The 15,760-nt window shown below is 35.8% G+C and overlaps 1 protein-coding gene across 4 annotated transcripts in view; it reads left to right on the forward strand.

Moving 5' to 3' along the window:
* ylpm1 (YLP motif containing 1) overlaps positions 1-7,520 on the forward strand; it is a 141,716-nt gene extending 134,196 nt beyond the window's left edge. For all 4 annotated transcript variants that reach the window (XM_043697112.1, XM_043697114.1, XM_043697113.1 and 1 more), the window contains 3 exons: positions 2,945-3,078; positions 4,348-4,524; positions 7,132-7,520. In XM_043697112.1, the coding sequence (XP_043553047.1) occupies positions 2,945-3,078; positions 4,348-4,494 (281 nt within the window). In that variant the 3' untranslated portion in view covers positions 4,495-4,524; positions 7,132-7,520. The remainder of the gene's footprint in view (positions 1-2,944; positions 3,079-4,347; positions 4,525-7,131) is intronic.
* Positions 7,521-15,760: the final 8,240 nt, after the last annotated feature.

Genomic DNA, 15,760 nt, shown 5'->3' on the forward strand with positions numbered 1-15,760 from the left:
GCAAGTGGGGATAGACAATAAAGGCTGACCAGCCTGCAACACCCATGTCCCATGTGTGAATAAAGAAAATAATCTTTTATTATCTCATTGTTTTATCTAAAATCAAGATTGCTGAGCAACAGCTTCGGGAATGAAAATAGTTGGAGGACTAAAATATAGTGAAATTGTTCCTGACTATTAAAGACTTGAACATTTTTGTAAGTAATGCTGTTCCAAGTGTGATTGTATGTTTTTTTGTGGGTGTGTTTTGTAAATTTCACTAACTTTTAGCCTTTTTGGAGCTTGTGAAATTCTTCTGTTTAAGGTAGCTCAGAAGACTGTAAGATGTAGGAGTACTTCACAGGAGTACTGTCCTTCCATTGAAACTAATAGAATAATTGTCCTTCACCCAGTTAAATGTTCTGTGAAATGTATATATTTTTGTGATGTGTGAGAAATTTAATAAGTACCTATTTACTTTTCTAGCATTTGTGAATGTTGTCCTGAACTTAATTCCCAATAAAACAATTGTTTGTTAGGGGGAATGTGCATTTGCATCATTATCACAAATTTTACTTTGGAAATAGCAAATGCAAGAATAATGTGGAACTTTTGCTGCAAATATTCTCATGTGTAGATAAGGAAGAAAAATGCCTCTCACCTTGAGTATTCAGAAGGACCGGATAATACTATGATTTTAAAATGTCTTGTTCTACTATTTCAGTTTTTTAAAAATTAAGTGCAAGTGCAAAAATTAAGTATAGATCAGTCCATTCAACCTGCTGCATTGCACAGAAATTAAGAAACAAAGCAGGGTCAAACAGCTCTTAATTACAGACTCAAAACAATTTGTGCCTAAGCACAGGAATGGAATATCTGACTGACTTAAGTCTGTGAGAAATTTGAAAATGAAATGGAGGAAAAAAACATAATAATGAGTTAAATTTATTTTGTTTTTATCTGCTGAATGTTTGTTTTTAGGGACAGCCAGTTCAGTAAAATCATAAATGAATAGGAAAAATAAAACTAATGGAATTACGTCATGTGTACTCTTGAAGTTCATTTTTTAATCAAGGTTTGTTTATAAAATTAATGACTTGCAGAATAATGATTTTAAAAAGGATTCTTCAAAGAAACATCTTTCCCTAAATGCATTACTTGATCAATTATTTATACTTTATTGATATGTGTAACTAGAATAGAATTGTTTTGGTAATTCTTAAGATCACAAAATCTAATTAGTCATTGGTAAGGGATTAATAGATATTTTAACTCTAAAGGAATTGAGTAATATGGGAGTCGTGTGGGAAAGTGGAGTTGAGGTTGAAGTTCAGTCATGTCATAGTGAGTTGTGGAGCAGCCTTGAGGAGCTAGATGGTCAGCTCCTGCTTTTGTCTTTTCTGTTCTGAGACTTATTAATTGTCTTGTAGCAACTTTGTGTTTGTCGAATTTTAACAGTCTTCATTTACAGCTCATATGCTTGGCATATATTGAGATTCAGAAGTCAAACCATCTCACTGTGATGTTTTCTGCAGTTTTAAGGTTGCGCAAACTGAAACTGGTACTGGCATAATTATTCTTCTTTGTTCCTATTTACTATGTAGGTTCACTAATTTAAGAGTTGAAAGTACCGCAATTATTTATAATTATTTATTGAATGTTTTTGAATGATGTTGATAAGTGTATCTTGGTAATTACATTGAAAAGTAATGGCAATGTAAATTGTGAGTGATTAAAATTCAAGTAATTCATATGTTCATTAGGTCTTTGGAATCTTCAGTCAGAGTTCCTAAATGTGTTTCATGAACTTTGAGATTTAATATCTTTTGCAAAATTTGTTTTTAGAATATTGGATGTAACCAAACTGACCTCTACATATTAAAATATTCACCTAGTTCTGTAATAGCATCATATTTCAAAAGGTAGTCACTTCTGCTTTGGCATTCAGATGTGTATGTGTAAATATTGTAGGACATATGCAATGTTGAATATCAATTACAGTATAAACTTAACTTTGTCAGATTAATTGGTGTTAATACAACAGGATTAGGTTTGATATTTGTAATGTCTTTGGTACGGGTTTTTGCAAGATGAATATTATATGGGTTGTAATTCATGATCTTTTCACTTAATGTCAGTTTGTAAAGAACCTCTAGCAGGCTCTGCGCATTGTTGGTAATTAAGACGTACTTAAAAACTCCACGTTTATTGTCACATGCAGAAAGGGACGGCATCTCATAACAGGGCACGTTTTCCACAGCAATAAAATTGTGACAGCATTTCAGATCACAGTGTTTCGGTCAACATATCATACTATTTATTTACTTTAAAATGAAACTCTAGGAAATTTTCTTGGAGTCTGTCTGCCACTTGTTGAATATGACTTTAACAATTAATAAAATGAACAAACCATATTTATTTCTGAGCAGTGAGTAATCTTTCATTTTAACAGGCATTTCATATTAAAGTAAGACTAATTCCTCTAACTTGAACCCTGGCAGGAAAATAAAAACATTAGCAGTTGATGCACAATGGCCTAGTGTCCTGTTCTGTCAATGCATCTCTGTAAAACTGCAGGGGTGATGCAATGTTAAATCCAATATAGTTTAAACTTTTTGTTTTAAGTTGTTATTCCATCAGTACGACTGTACTGTAGAAATTTGTTTTCTTCACCTGTTGGGTAATTTGTACATGGACTTTGCAAACAAAGAGTGCACAAAATAATAACATCAGAGAGTTGAGAAAGAATCTGCCTTAGCAGTTAACTACATCAGAGATGTGTTTCAAATAATTTTATGGCCAACCAGCCTGTGCTCCTTTAAATGCAACAAGGGTACTCACCTGTGAGCTCAGCTGTAACACCATATACATGTATGTATATATGTATGCATATATATATATATATATTTCCCTCTCATACATTCACGCTATACCTGACTGCAGAGCCTATGTTTTTGTTGTTCAGACAAGCTGGATGGATTAAGAAGCAGCAATAAACGGAAGCGAGGCTGGCATGACAGCATTGCACATCGACTGGAGGATTACCTTCAGCTTCCTGATGACTATAACACTCGTTCTTCGGAACCTGGAAAGAAACGGGTAAGAAAACATTTCTCATTTTATGTGCATTTGCTTTGTTTGGTTTTGTTTAACTTGTAAACTAGTTTCCTTTGAACATTATGGATTGGCAAAAGTCAGAATAAATTATTTATCAAATGAGATGTTACAGAGTTTTGCCAGTATTTGTCTTGAGTAACAAACATGATTCAGTGCAAAACATTTTCTCAAAACAAATGAATGCTGTGAAATTATACAATGAAATAATACAATAATACAATACAATAAGTGCCCCCCCATCCTCACCCTCCCAAATCCCATCCTGTCCCGTCAGAACAGAACAAGATTTCTGGAATCTCAAGGTTCCTTGAGGCAGAAACCCAGCACAGTGAGAATTCAAACCAGTATTTATTCACAGAATACATCATCATTGTACCAGTGTGCTAATGCAATGTGCTGCTGCCATTTAGTACAAAAAGATGTTGTACTAGTTAATACTGCTTTGGGTTAAAATTATGCATTTTACACTGGCTGGAAACGGTCTCAAGCTGTAGCAAAGTCAGGTGAGAACTGTGTGAATTAGTTAATGCACATGCAATGAGCAATTAATCAAATCTAAAGAAGGATCCTAACTAGCCCTTATAACAAAAATGGACTTTGTGAACTGTTGAAATTTGCACCTTCAAATAAGGAAGTGGTTATTTGTTGGCGAAGGAAATCAGACATGTGATCTGCACAAAAGCTAGAATTAGTATGACATTCTCAATTAATTTGGAAATTGGGAGGAGAATCAATCTACAATTGTTTTTTTATCAGCAACTGACCAGCAGTTGAAGTGTTAATTAATATAAAATTGAAATTGCCGAATTTAGGGAGTGAATGCAATAACTAAATTTAAGACTATGAACTTTTCTTTTAAGGTCATTGCTAATGATGTGTGGTCACCAATTAATTATTTTGTCAATGCCAATTCCAGAGTTCTCTGTATCAGGGATGCATAGAGTTTGTGGAAATTGACAAATGTGGCTAAAATGCTGCTGTTCTGTTGTGTTCATTTGTAATATCACACTGTTAAGCTGTGGAATATATAGTTTTATTTTTGATCAGGAAGCTCTTTTCTGTAACCCATTTACTTGAACTAAAATAGATTGATCATTAGTCTCCATATTTAAAAATAAAATATATTATAGGATAAGATTCTGATCCATTAATGCTTCTGCACAGAATTCCTGATTGATTTGAAAAGCAGTATGCTTAAGATCAGCAAGGAGGGAAAATGTATATATTTGTACTTACCCCAATCTGCTTTAGGTGAGATGGGCAGACTTGGAAGTGGAGAAGGATGCTGAGCGAAAACGAGCCATAGGATTTGTGGTTGGACAAACAGATTGGGAGAAAATAACAGATGAAAAGGGTGAATTAGCCCAGAGAGCATTGAACCGCACTAAATATTTCTAAGAAAAGTAATTGGACTGTTTTTACAGTGAGGTAAGCAAGAAAACAAAGTTGCAGTTTTTAAACTGTGCTAGAAGGTTTAGTAAAATATTTATTTTCTCCGTTGTTTTTGTTAGATTGACTGTATGCCTCATATATCCAAGAGATTGGTTGCAGGCTTCCAGGACAAGCTTTGTTATTTTAGTTCTGAATCAAAACTCAAAAGGCCAGCCATAATTCTTTTGTGAAAGAAAGCATTTATCACTGCATGCAATTGTTTTTGAAGTTAGAATAGGAAGCAAAACACCAGTTTCAATGTTCTGGATTTATGTGGAAGGTGCTGGAGGAAGTCATATAACACAAAAACAGACTCTTCGGTCCAACCAGTCCATGCTGACGATAGTCCCAAACTAAATTAGTCCCACCTGCCAGTGCTTGGTCCATATTTTTCTAAACATTTCTTAGTTACATACTTATCCTAATATCTTTTAAACATTGTATCTATGTCTGTATCCACCAACTTCTTCTGGAAGTTCATTCCACACACGATCCACTCCCTGTAATAAAACAAAACATTTCCCCTCGTCTTTTTTAAAACTTTCTCTTCTCAACTTAATAATATGAAATCCCCCACCCTAGGGAAAAGACATCTTATCTATATCCCTCATGATTTTCTAAACCTCTATAAAGTCACACGTCAACCTTCTATGCTGCAGTGAATAAAATCCCAGCCTATCCAGCCTCTCCTTATAACTCAGATCCTCCATTCCCAGTAACATCATGAAAAATCTCTTCTGAACCCTCTCCAGCTTAATGATATCCTTCCTATAACAGGGTGACCAGAACTGAACACAGTACTCCAGAAGAAGCCTCACCAATGTCCTGTACAACCTCAACATGACATCCTAACTCCTATACCTCAGAGGTCTGAGCAAGTAAGGCAAGCATGCTAAACGCCGCCTTAACCACTCTGTCGAACATTAATGCAAACTTCAAAGAATTATGAGCCCCGAGGTGTCTTTGTTCTACAACACCACCCAAGACCTACCTTTAATTGTTTAAATCTGGCCCTTGTTTGTTTTACCAAAATGTAATACCTTGCATTTATAGCATTAAATTAAATAGCATCTGCCACATATTTTACAGTATCTTAGAAGGGTCACTTTTTCCAAAGTGTCTCAGCATATGGACGTTGTGGGGTTTTAGTTTATACAACTTTTTGACATTGTGTAGTCAGTGAATAGAAAAAAGTAATTTGTTTGGTGGGTACATAATTTGAGTATTGCTGAAAAAGGACAAAATTTCATGCAACTTTTCATCTGGCAATCACTAAGACAATTTGCAAGTGTGCAAATTAAGGTGCAAGCTAACATTTCTACTTTGAGAGGAAAGTACTAATAGAGTCAATACCTTGCTTATCATGAACAGCCGAAAGGAAATGCTGTTTAATATGATCCATCTGTCTGTAGCCAACAAACCCAAATCCCAATATAAGTCCACTTGCTAACCAGTAAGTGCTCCTGTTTCACACAGTATAAATGTTGTTTTACCCCTTTATTGGTATGTTTATGCATTGCCTTGGTGAGTGTAAGAGCAAAAGCTTCAATGCCACATTATTTTAGAAAACATGTTATTGAATGTGTAAATTAGCCTAGATAGGAGGAAGAAGCATATGGAAGAAAGGGCTAAAATTTTTTACTACTGAAGAGAATACTGCCCAGGAGCAAAAACACACGATGTAGAGACTACATGTCAATGTATAGGAGCTTCAGTATCTTTGACTATAATAGTGCTAGCTCCACAAAGGATCTTTCTTCCCAATTCTTTATTTTCCTGTTCTTTACCGTTAGCTCTTAATTGTTTTTCAATTATTTAATTCTTTGAATTTTTTTTGAGGATCATGAGACTTTGGGGCTATCTTCCTGTAAAAGTGATGGCAGCAAAGTTCTTGAATATTTTTAAGGCAGAATTCGATAAGTTATTGTGAAACAGGAGGGTGAAAGGTTTTCAGTAATGGGCAAAAATGTCAATTTGAGGTTGCGATCAAATCAACCATGATCTTTGCAAATTGACAAGAGTCAGCTGAAGGAGGCAAATTGCATACTGTATTTGAATTTATTAATGTTTAGGTGGATTCACCATTAATCTTTGCCCCATAACTGCCTGCATTAATCCTGCCATTCTTTCTCCCTCTCTTTCATTCTCCATTTCCCCAGCAATTTCTAATGTTTCTTTTATGGTATTTGTGTGTAATGTTTTCCTCTCCTCTGTGGACACAAATGCCCACAGCCTTGCAGTCAATGAAATTGAAATCATTCCAGAGCCCAGTCTGAATTTGGCAAGCATCTTGAAATGATCTATTGCGTTAAGTCTTTCCTGTCAAATCATTTTACTTCATCTATCTTTTATAATTCATTTGCCACCTGATTATTTTGCTTAGAGAAGTTAACATCTCACTGAGTTCCTCTTTAAAATTGATCGAATGTGAGTGAGGATTAAGGGCAACTGTTATTTGCAAATGGTATTTTAAATTCAAGAACTGTAACTATAGACAGTGGTAAAGTTGGATAGTTAATCTAATCATTAAAATGTAACTTCCTTTTGCTTAATTAACTTTTAAATGTTAATGGAACTAATTTTAATTTTTCCATTTCTCTCTAGGCTCCACAATAACAGTGGAGAAGGCTGGCAAAAGATCTTTTGTAGAGATTGGACAGCCAAGAAATTTCACAAGTCGTTTTGAGTTTTTCGTTTTATTTTACTGTTACACTGTACGAGCACTAGACTATTTAGGTGGTTGACTTATTAGCAGCCTGTGAGAATATTTTTTAAAGGGTTAATCGATAGTGTTATCTAAAACTAAGTTGAAACCACATTAATTGTAATCGAGTGTGTCCTGAGCCTGCTATCATGGCTTTGCTTCATCAGCTCGTGTTTTTTTTTATATACTGTATTGCTGTATTGTTCCTTTTTTTGTCATGCCAACTGTAATTTTAAGGAGCAATAAAGTTAACTTGAAACCATGGAACAGTTCATGTGTCTGCACGCAATGGGCGTTCCAACAAATGTGTGTTTATTATGGATTCAATATTTCTGGTTTTTCTTTCAAATATTGTCTCAGCCTTTTGAATTTGGCTATTGCATTCTTCTCTCACTAATAAGCTATCCCAATTTAGAAATCACAGTCGAGGAATCTATCCATCCTGTTGGAAATGGGGAAGTATACTTCACTGTCTGGTAAATGTGCCAAAAGAATGTACAGTTTCAAACTGTAATACATTTTGGAGTGTGTACATTTCCAGCAACTACTAGACCACAGTTTTTTGCATTCGCACCAATTAAATGAAGAGCTTTCTTAGTACAAGACCATTTGAAACAAATATAGCTTCAGTAGACAAAATGATTGTCTCATAAGAAATATTACTACATTGATTTATTTGGTTCTGTTTTGGCCATTTATAACTTTACTACCTTATTTAATGCCTGCATGAACAGTGAAATAGGCATAACTGAAAATGAAATATTGCAATTCAAATGTCATTTAAACATTTGCAATATTTTTATCCAAAGAATTACATACCCTGACCTAAAGAGAGAGAAATGATTCTGAAGAAAGTTGGTTTTGAAATTTGTGATGGGAATGTTTAAGACAACGTTTCATTTTTGAAAGGGGTTGGGTGTAAGATGTAATTATCCATGTAGTTGTATACAGATGTATGGTAATTGTTTAAGTTGTTGAGCCTTTGTGTTATTGATAACGTATTTGTGAAGATTGCAAAGTTACGACAGCATATTTCTTAATAGTAATTGGGTACGAAGCACATCGCAGTGAAAAATTCCGAATTGACATTCAGTGTAAAAGATTAAAAATAGGAAATCTGTGATGAATAATTACAGTTGCTGTCAGTTTCATGCTATACGTGCTAAACTGCATATACCAGTAAGCAGTCAAGGTAATCATTTGCATTTTTACAGTACTCTTGCCCTTTTGGGCCAAAGGGAGGGCACCCTTGTTAGTCTGTGGTCCCACAATAGCTGAAATGAATTAGTTTTCAATTCACATTATTTAGTGTCCGTCCTTAAAAATTGGGGCTTCTTTTGAAACTGATTATGAATGAAACTGTTTTATGTCAGTTACATATTGGTAAGAAGCATGAACAGATAAGAACTTCTAATGAATCATTTTTTTAATGTTCTCATTTGGAATGTTTCGAGACCTCTTTGGAAAATCAACATGTTCTGTGCGTCATTTGCACTTTAATTCCATGATTCATTGTCCTATTGGCATTTTACTTCATCTTCCTTTATTTTCTAGTGTTTATTTTGCTAGATGTCATACCTGACCAAAAGGAAGGGCAGATTTCTGCCATTTCTTCTGATAATGTACTATTCTAGCCACTCAGAAATAATATCGCCAAGTTACCTTCTACTCTGCTGCTGTGAATTTCAATCCATTCATATTTCACTGTGAATTTCATACATCCTCTGAGATTTCTTCTCAAATAAGTGCCTAAGAAACACTCTGTGCATTAGACTGCACATTGGTAAGCATTCTGCACCATCAGTTCAATATTATGTTTAACTTCATATACCATGTTCTCTGCACCACCTGGTTGGATGTCCGTAACTTCTGTTCTGTGCTTTGGGAAGTACACATTGAAAATATTGAAAATGGAATTAGGAAACCTGAAAGTTGATGATGCATCTAGTTTCCTTTGGGTGCCTTATTACTGAAGTTTAGACCTCCACAAAGACCATTAGGATTACTCAGAACATAGTTCTAAGAAGGTGACGTAAAATAGAATTTGGTAAAGGTATACCAACTTTGTTTCATTACTACATACAGAGACACCAGTATCATTTTTTTCATAATCAGCTATAACAGCGCTATCTCATGAGTTGCTATTCATGTTTACCATAAATTCTAAACTAAAGTGCGCAATAGTACTTTGTATTTTATTTTGTGGCTTTCCCTGCCTTCACTGGAAGGTATGCCGTCTTTCTTTCTGCAGAAAATTGTAATACTCCGTTTTTATAAGCTCAACATAACTCATAAAGCACAACAGAAGAGCTAAATTGGAATGGATTTAACCACGATGAACAAATGACAAACTAACAATTATTTGTACCCAAGATAAAAGTGGAAAAGCAAAACTTTGTCCAGCACATGATTTCAATATTTTTAACATTTTGATAAAGCCAAAGGTATAACTAATAATCCTCCTTTCTGAAGTTCACAACAGTTACATTAGCTTCTTTGTAGTAATAAATGTAAACCATTTTAAATTCTGCATGAGCTGTCTTTGGACAGAGGTAAATTGCAAGCTTTTCTTGTGATTTTTATGGATTACGTTTGTTAAGAGGTAAGAACATTTCAGAAACTATTTATTTAGACTATCTTTCAAAAGAAAAAGCCTTTAGACATTTCTATTTCACTGTATCAGAAGAAGGCGTATTGGACAACCTGGGTCCACCAAGATAAAGAATTGGATCCTAGTGGTATATCTGTGGCTGACCTGCCATTTCACTTAAACTGTCCAAGGTCGAAGTGATGGAGTCAGCATCTTTGCAATAAATATACTTCGTATAATGTAGAAAATTGTGTAGTCAGGACAATACAACTACTTTGTGGTCTTGTACCAGTTCCTTAGAGTAAAGGAATGAAATTTAAAATGAATGAGCCATTTTTGATGCTGACATTTTCAGTGCATGCCTAATTGCTGTATCTCTGTATGCTTGGTATACTTAATTAGATTTAAGATAAAGTGTTCAGTGTAAAAGTATGTTACTCGATTCTGTCTATTTCCACTATTTAACAATTTTGTGTGTATGTGGCTGGTTGCTGTTCGCTACCAGATTTAAATATATTCTCTTCTGTGTAATTGAAAGAAAAGGACCTGAAAGATCTTGTGGTTAGCCTGTGACATGGGATCTTGCAGGATAGACAAATATTTCTAAAGATTGAAGGAGGAACACTCAGCCCTCTTTCATTGCCTCCTCAGGATGGGGGCATATATGTGAACATCCAGCAAGGGCGAAAGTAATTTCCTGTGAATCAAATGGGTTCTTATGACAATCAATAATGTTGTGTGATTGCTGTTAGACTCGCTTTTAATTCAAGGTTTTAAAAAAAAGTCAAACTTCACTCTCTGTCTTTTGGAATTTGAATTCTTATCCTCCAGACCTTATTCTGGGTGTCTGGATTACTAGCCTAATGACACTAACTACACAACTGCCTCCCCAAAATTCTACAATGTAACCAGTCGAGAAGAATGTAAGTGAGTGTGTGGTATTTGTAATTTAATGAGAACATGGTTAAAGTGAGCTGTTGTGTAACAAAACAAAAAACAAAATTGCTGGGAAAACTCAGCAGGTCTGGCACCATCTGTGGAGAGAGAAAGCAGAGTTAACATTTAGGGTACAATGGCCCTTCTTCAGAACTGATTAACTACGATCGGATAACAAATTTAGGTGATAAACATAGTTACACATATGGAGGCAGTGATATTTTGAAGACTATATTTGGTTCAGCAAATTCTTTATGTAAAGTCATGTTGTTTGCCCATTCCATTTATCAGAGGAAAGTTTCCATTATTATTCATCAATACCTGAGGCTGTTTGAAGTACATCATCATATCTAAAATCTTCTGAGTACTTCATTTTAAATGTGCTTTAGCTGGATAATCAGAACAGAAAAATGACTAAGAAGTCTATGGAAAAGCTGTACTTGAGTGTAAAAGTTTCATTCCCCTAAAGAGGCATATCGACCAACCTTAGCTGATCCGGCATACACAGCTTGAAGCTTGCATAATAGGTTAACTTCTAATGCTGTCTAGCAAGTAACACACTTACTTCAAGAATGTTCATCACTAGTTCATCTTAGGGTAACTAAGGATGTCTGGTAAGTGTGCACTTTGCCTACATCACACAAGTTCCAAGAGCAAGTGTAACTTTGAAAGAGGATTACTTGGGAAGCAATATCTTATCTCAAAAAGCTAAAGGTAAGTACCGATGAGAATCCTTGTTCTGTCAGTCTAGGTCAGCCTTTGAAATATTATTGTTGTCCTTGTGAAATCATCTTGAATGACTCCAGAATTTTTCAACCAGGAGCTGAAATGGTGCCACCACAGAAGTGCTAGAGTACCAATGGCAATGATAGCCTGTGTCTAAAGTCAGTTAACAGTGCAAACTGGAAATAAATCCGGAAATAATCCTCGATTTGTACAGCTCAGCTTGTCACTACATAAACTTAATAAGCTAAACAACTGACTTTGAAATCAAATATTCAAGTTTTTAAAAATCTATATTTTTATAAGAAACATAGATTGGTACTGTTGACTAAAAATAAAATTGTTTCTAAATTCACAGGTCTCATAGACCAGTTATGCTCTCTGTAAACTTTGTGATGATGACTGCTTAACTCATGCCTGAAAGTTTTATTGGACTTCGCCCAGTTCCACAGAATGGCAGCTGTAATTCTACCCATTGTAGAATCTAAGTGGTAAATTCATGTTTTAATGTTCATGAGTACAGCAGTTTTGTTATTTTTAGTCACTAATTCTACTATATAAACATTGTAATTTAGGGAAAAATGTAAACAAATTTAAAAAGATCTAACCAAAAGGTTGTGGTCCCTGAAGATCTCATGTGTTTTTGCTTTCTCCCAATAAAAGTATTATGGATTTTGTAGTTAGTTTTGCTATTACTACTAGATTTCTTCTGACCTTTCATTTAGTTTCCTCATATTTTGTTTTGAAAAGAAAAACTCTAACATTAAACACTGTCGAGTTTTAAGATATTGAGGGCAAACTATGTTAGCATCCAAAATAACCATGAATTGAAATGCGTGATGCAAGATGAATTGCTGTTCATTTCAATTATTTCAACGTACATCTTCATTAACTTGCTTTTGATTGACTAGGTGCATCAAAAGAAGACCAGTGTTGCAAAGGGGAGGTCTATTGTGTTTGGAGTGCATTTGTCAGTCTTGTTAGAAATGACTGATTTGTGTAAAATTTAACAATGATACAAAATAGGAAAGTGCAGACACCAAAGCTTTCAGAAGCTGCAGCAAGGGGCTATGGTTAAAAAAGAATGTAGAAAAGTGGTGAAATGTCTGCCTTCTCAAGGACAACTAGGGGTAGGCAATAAAATGCCAGCCAACTGGCAATGCCCACATCCCATGAGTGAATTTAGGAAAACCTACCAAGGTGTCAGAGCAATTTTTCCTTTAGGCTATATATATGGTGGAGCAGCAAACTGTTAGCCCTACATACTAATCAGCCCATTTAAGTTATTGTATGTATGTGACCATGAAAAACATTTTTAAGGAACCATGCATACAATGCACTCGTGTATTCCAGAAATAACTTAGCCAGAAGGTCCACCAGACACAAAATCAAGACAACAGGAGTAGCTTTCCATGGAAAGCAGTGTTAGTCATCAAGTTCCAAGAACCTGAATATAATGTTGCAAAAATTTCTGTGGCCTAACATAACTGGTTACGGTCAGTGAATGTATCAATAAATCCTATCTTTCATACTGGAAACAGACACTACTTAATTTGCTATTTTCCAATGGCTCACCTATCAATAATTTCTATAGATTAGTACTTAGACCTGAAATTCACAAGCACCACAACAAACCACAAACTCACTTTTTTTCACAGATTGCATGTCATGCCAGCTATTCACTGACTTTTTGCCAGCCACATCACTCAGATGAATTACATGAAATTCATGGACGAGTTTCTTCTTTCTAAGTCACCGTGCAGAAGTAGCAGAAGCTAATTGGAGAAAGACAAGTGTGCCTTCATGTCAAGGTGTCTGGCCATTATTTGGAAAGTTATTGGTAGGAGTGTGGCCAATGGTAGTGATGAAACTGATGAGGATGCTCAAACTTAATCATCACCCTGTCTTCCACATTCACCTGAATTACAAGGTGAAGGTGAATTGCTTGATGCACAGAAAGTACCAGATCTGCAACTAACTTGGCACATAGTTTTCACGTTCTGCACAAAACTCTGCTTCCCAACATGGGAGTCGTGGCTACATCTCTTCCTACACTTGGTGTTCAACCATGATGCAGCATCAATGACCACTTTTGCATCTTCAACTGTGGCACATGCAGCAGCTGCCAAAGATTTTCCTTGATGCAATGCAATTTCAGATTCAATGTTTTTGTGCTTCTAAAGTGCAGTATTCACAGGGGCTTGGAGAGTGTTGCAGCAATCCAGCCATCAGTCCTCCAAATTATTAGTGGGATTGCTGAGGTGAAACACTGGGTGAGTGGCGCAACTCTGGATGTTTTCTCCCTGGGGCCTTGCTACTGATAGTTGTCAACTGTATTAATTCTAAAGACAGGCCCCCAGATGTGCTTATGATACTCCATTATCTTCCATTGAAAGTCACCAGCCTTCTACCTATCATCCTGCAAAGGAACACAAAAACAAGTCAAGGCACGCGGAAGATAAGCACAAAGTGCTATTGGTTGATTTGTGTATGCACTGTTTCATTATTTGGTATTTGGTATGAAATGTTTATTTTGTGTTGGCTTTAGTATTGTTGTCAAACAGTCACTGTAATAGTGACAGAGGAAAGCCAAGGGGTAAATAAGCAATAGGATTATGAACATACAAGCATATGAATCAGGAGCACAGATGCTGCTCGATCTGAGTTTCTCCAGTACTTTGTTTTTATTTCATTCTTTCAGCATCCGCAGTATTTTGTTTTTATGTTTTTATATTTAGTTCAATAAGGTTTTGATCTAGAGTTTTAACCAGGCTTCTTGAAAGTAGCTAACTAATGTGGCTAAATCTTCAGTTTTGTCCAGCATCCATTATCATATTATTGTCAATTGTACACTGTGAGCATTACGGGGAGTGTTTTTTCCAGACTTTTAAAAAAAATAGATTAGATTAAATTAGATTCCCTACAGTGTGGAAACAGGCCCTTCGGCCCAACCAGTCCACACCAACCCTCCGAAGAGCAACCCACCAAGACCCGTTTCCCCTCTGACTAATGCACTTAACACTATGGGCGATTTAGCACAGCCAGTTCATCTGCCCTGCACATCTTTGATCACATTAGACATATATAATGTTCTCAACTTATTGTTTTGATGAATGGACTAACCAGTCAGAAAGGGTCTCAAGTGCAAGGACTCATCATACTTTGGCATTGCATCTCGAGGTTTGAATAGAAAGTAAGGATTTGTCTGCCATTGACAATGAAGGTACAGCATATGTATGTTATATGACATCAACAATGTAATGGGCAGACCTCCTGCAGAAATATCCAGCTTCACAAATACCAATTTTCGGTTAATTTAATACACTTCACATATTATCAAGAAATGGCTGGAGACACTGAATAGTGAATAGACAATGGGCCCTTACAGTATTCTAGAAAAATATTGAAGACATACACTATAACTTTGTGCACACTTAGCAAAGTTGTTCCTATACAGCTACAGTACTGGATACTTGCCATTGACCAGAAACTGAACTGAATTAGCCGTATAAATGCTGATGACCCGGTTCCTACAACAGTCAAGAGGCTTGACACTATCAAGGACAAAGCAGTCTATTTGATTGGCACTATATCCATAAATATACTCCCTCTACCGATACTTAGTAGCAGCAGTGAGTACAAGATGCAATGCTGATTTTAACCATAGCTGCTTAGAAGTACCTACGCCCATTAACATTTAGAGGACAAGGGAAGCAGATGCATGGAAATACCATCACCTACCCATTCCCCTCCAAGCCCCCCACAGTCCTGACTTGGAAATATAAAACTGTTCCTTAAGTGTTGCTGGCCTAAAATTCTGAAACTGCATTCCTAAAAGTGTTGTGATTGTATTTCCACTAAATGGACTGCAGCAGCTCAAAAAGCAAATCACCACTACCTTGTAAAGGGCAGCGAGGAACAGCGATGTCTACATCCCACAAATGATTAAAATAAAAGAGCTGATTTCTGTTTGTGCCTTTGGGGAGCACTTATGGGTACCAATTTCTGCTTGCGCTTCTTTCAGACTGCACAAGAAGGAGCAAATTATTCCTTTGTTCTTTATTTTCTTTGTTGAAAGGTGTCTTCAATTTGCAATTTAAGTTTATGGCATACAAAAAGTGTAGATTTATCTGCCATCATTCTTGGGCGTATACCAAAAGTAGTTTTTTACTTTCTGCACAATTCAGAATAAGCAGTTGCTGGACTCATGGATTTCACATACCTGGCAGTTGCACATGTCCAGAATGATAGTATCAAAGCTCTGAAATTATGACTTGAAA

Source organism: Chiloscyllium plagiosum, chromosome 10 (assembly GCF_004010195.1).
Source record: "Chiloscyllium plagiosum isolate BGI_BamShark_2017 chromosome 10, ASM401019v2, whole genome shotgun sequence".
Taxonomy (NCBI): Eukaryota; Metazoa; Chordata; class Chondrichthyes; order Orectolobiformes; family Hemiscylliidae; genus Chiloscyllium; species Chiloscyllium plagiosum.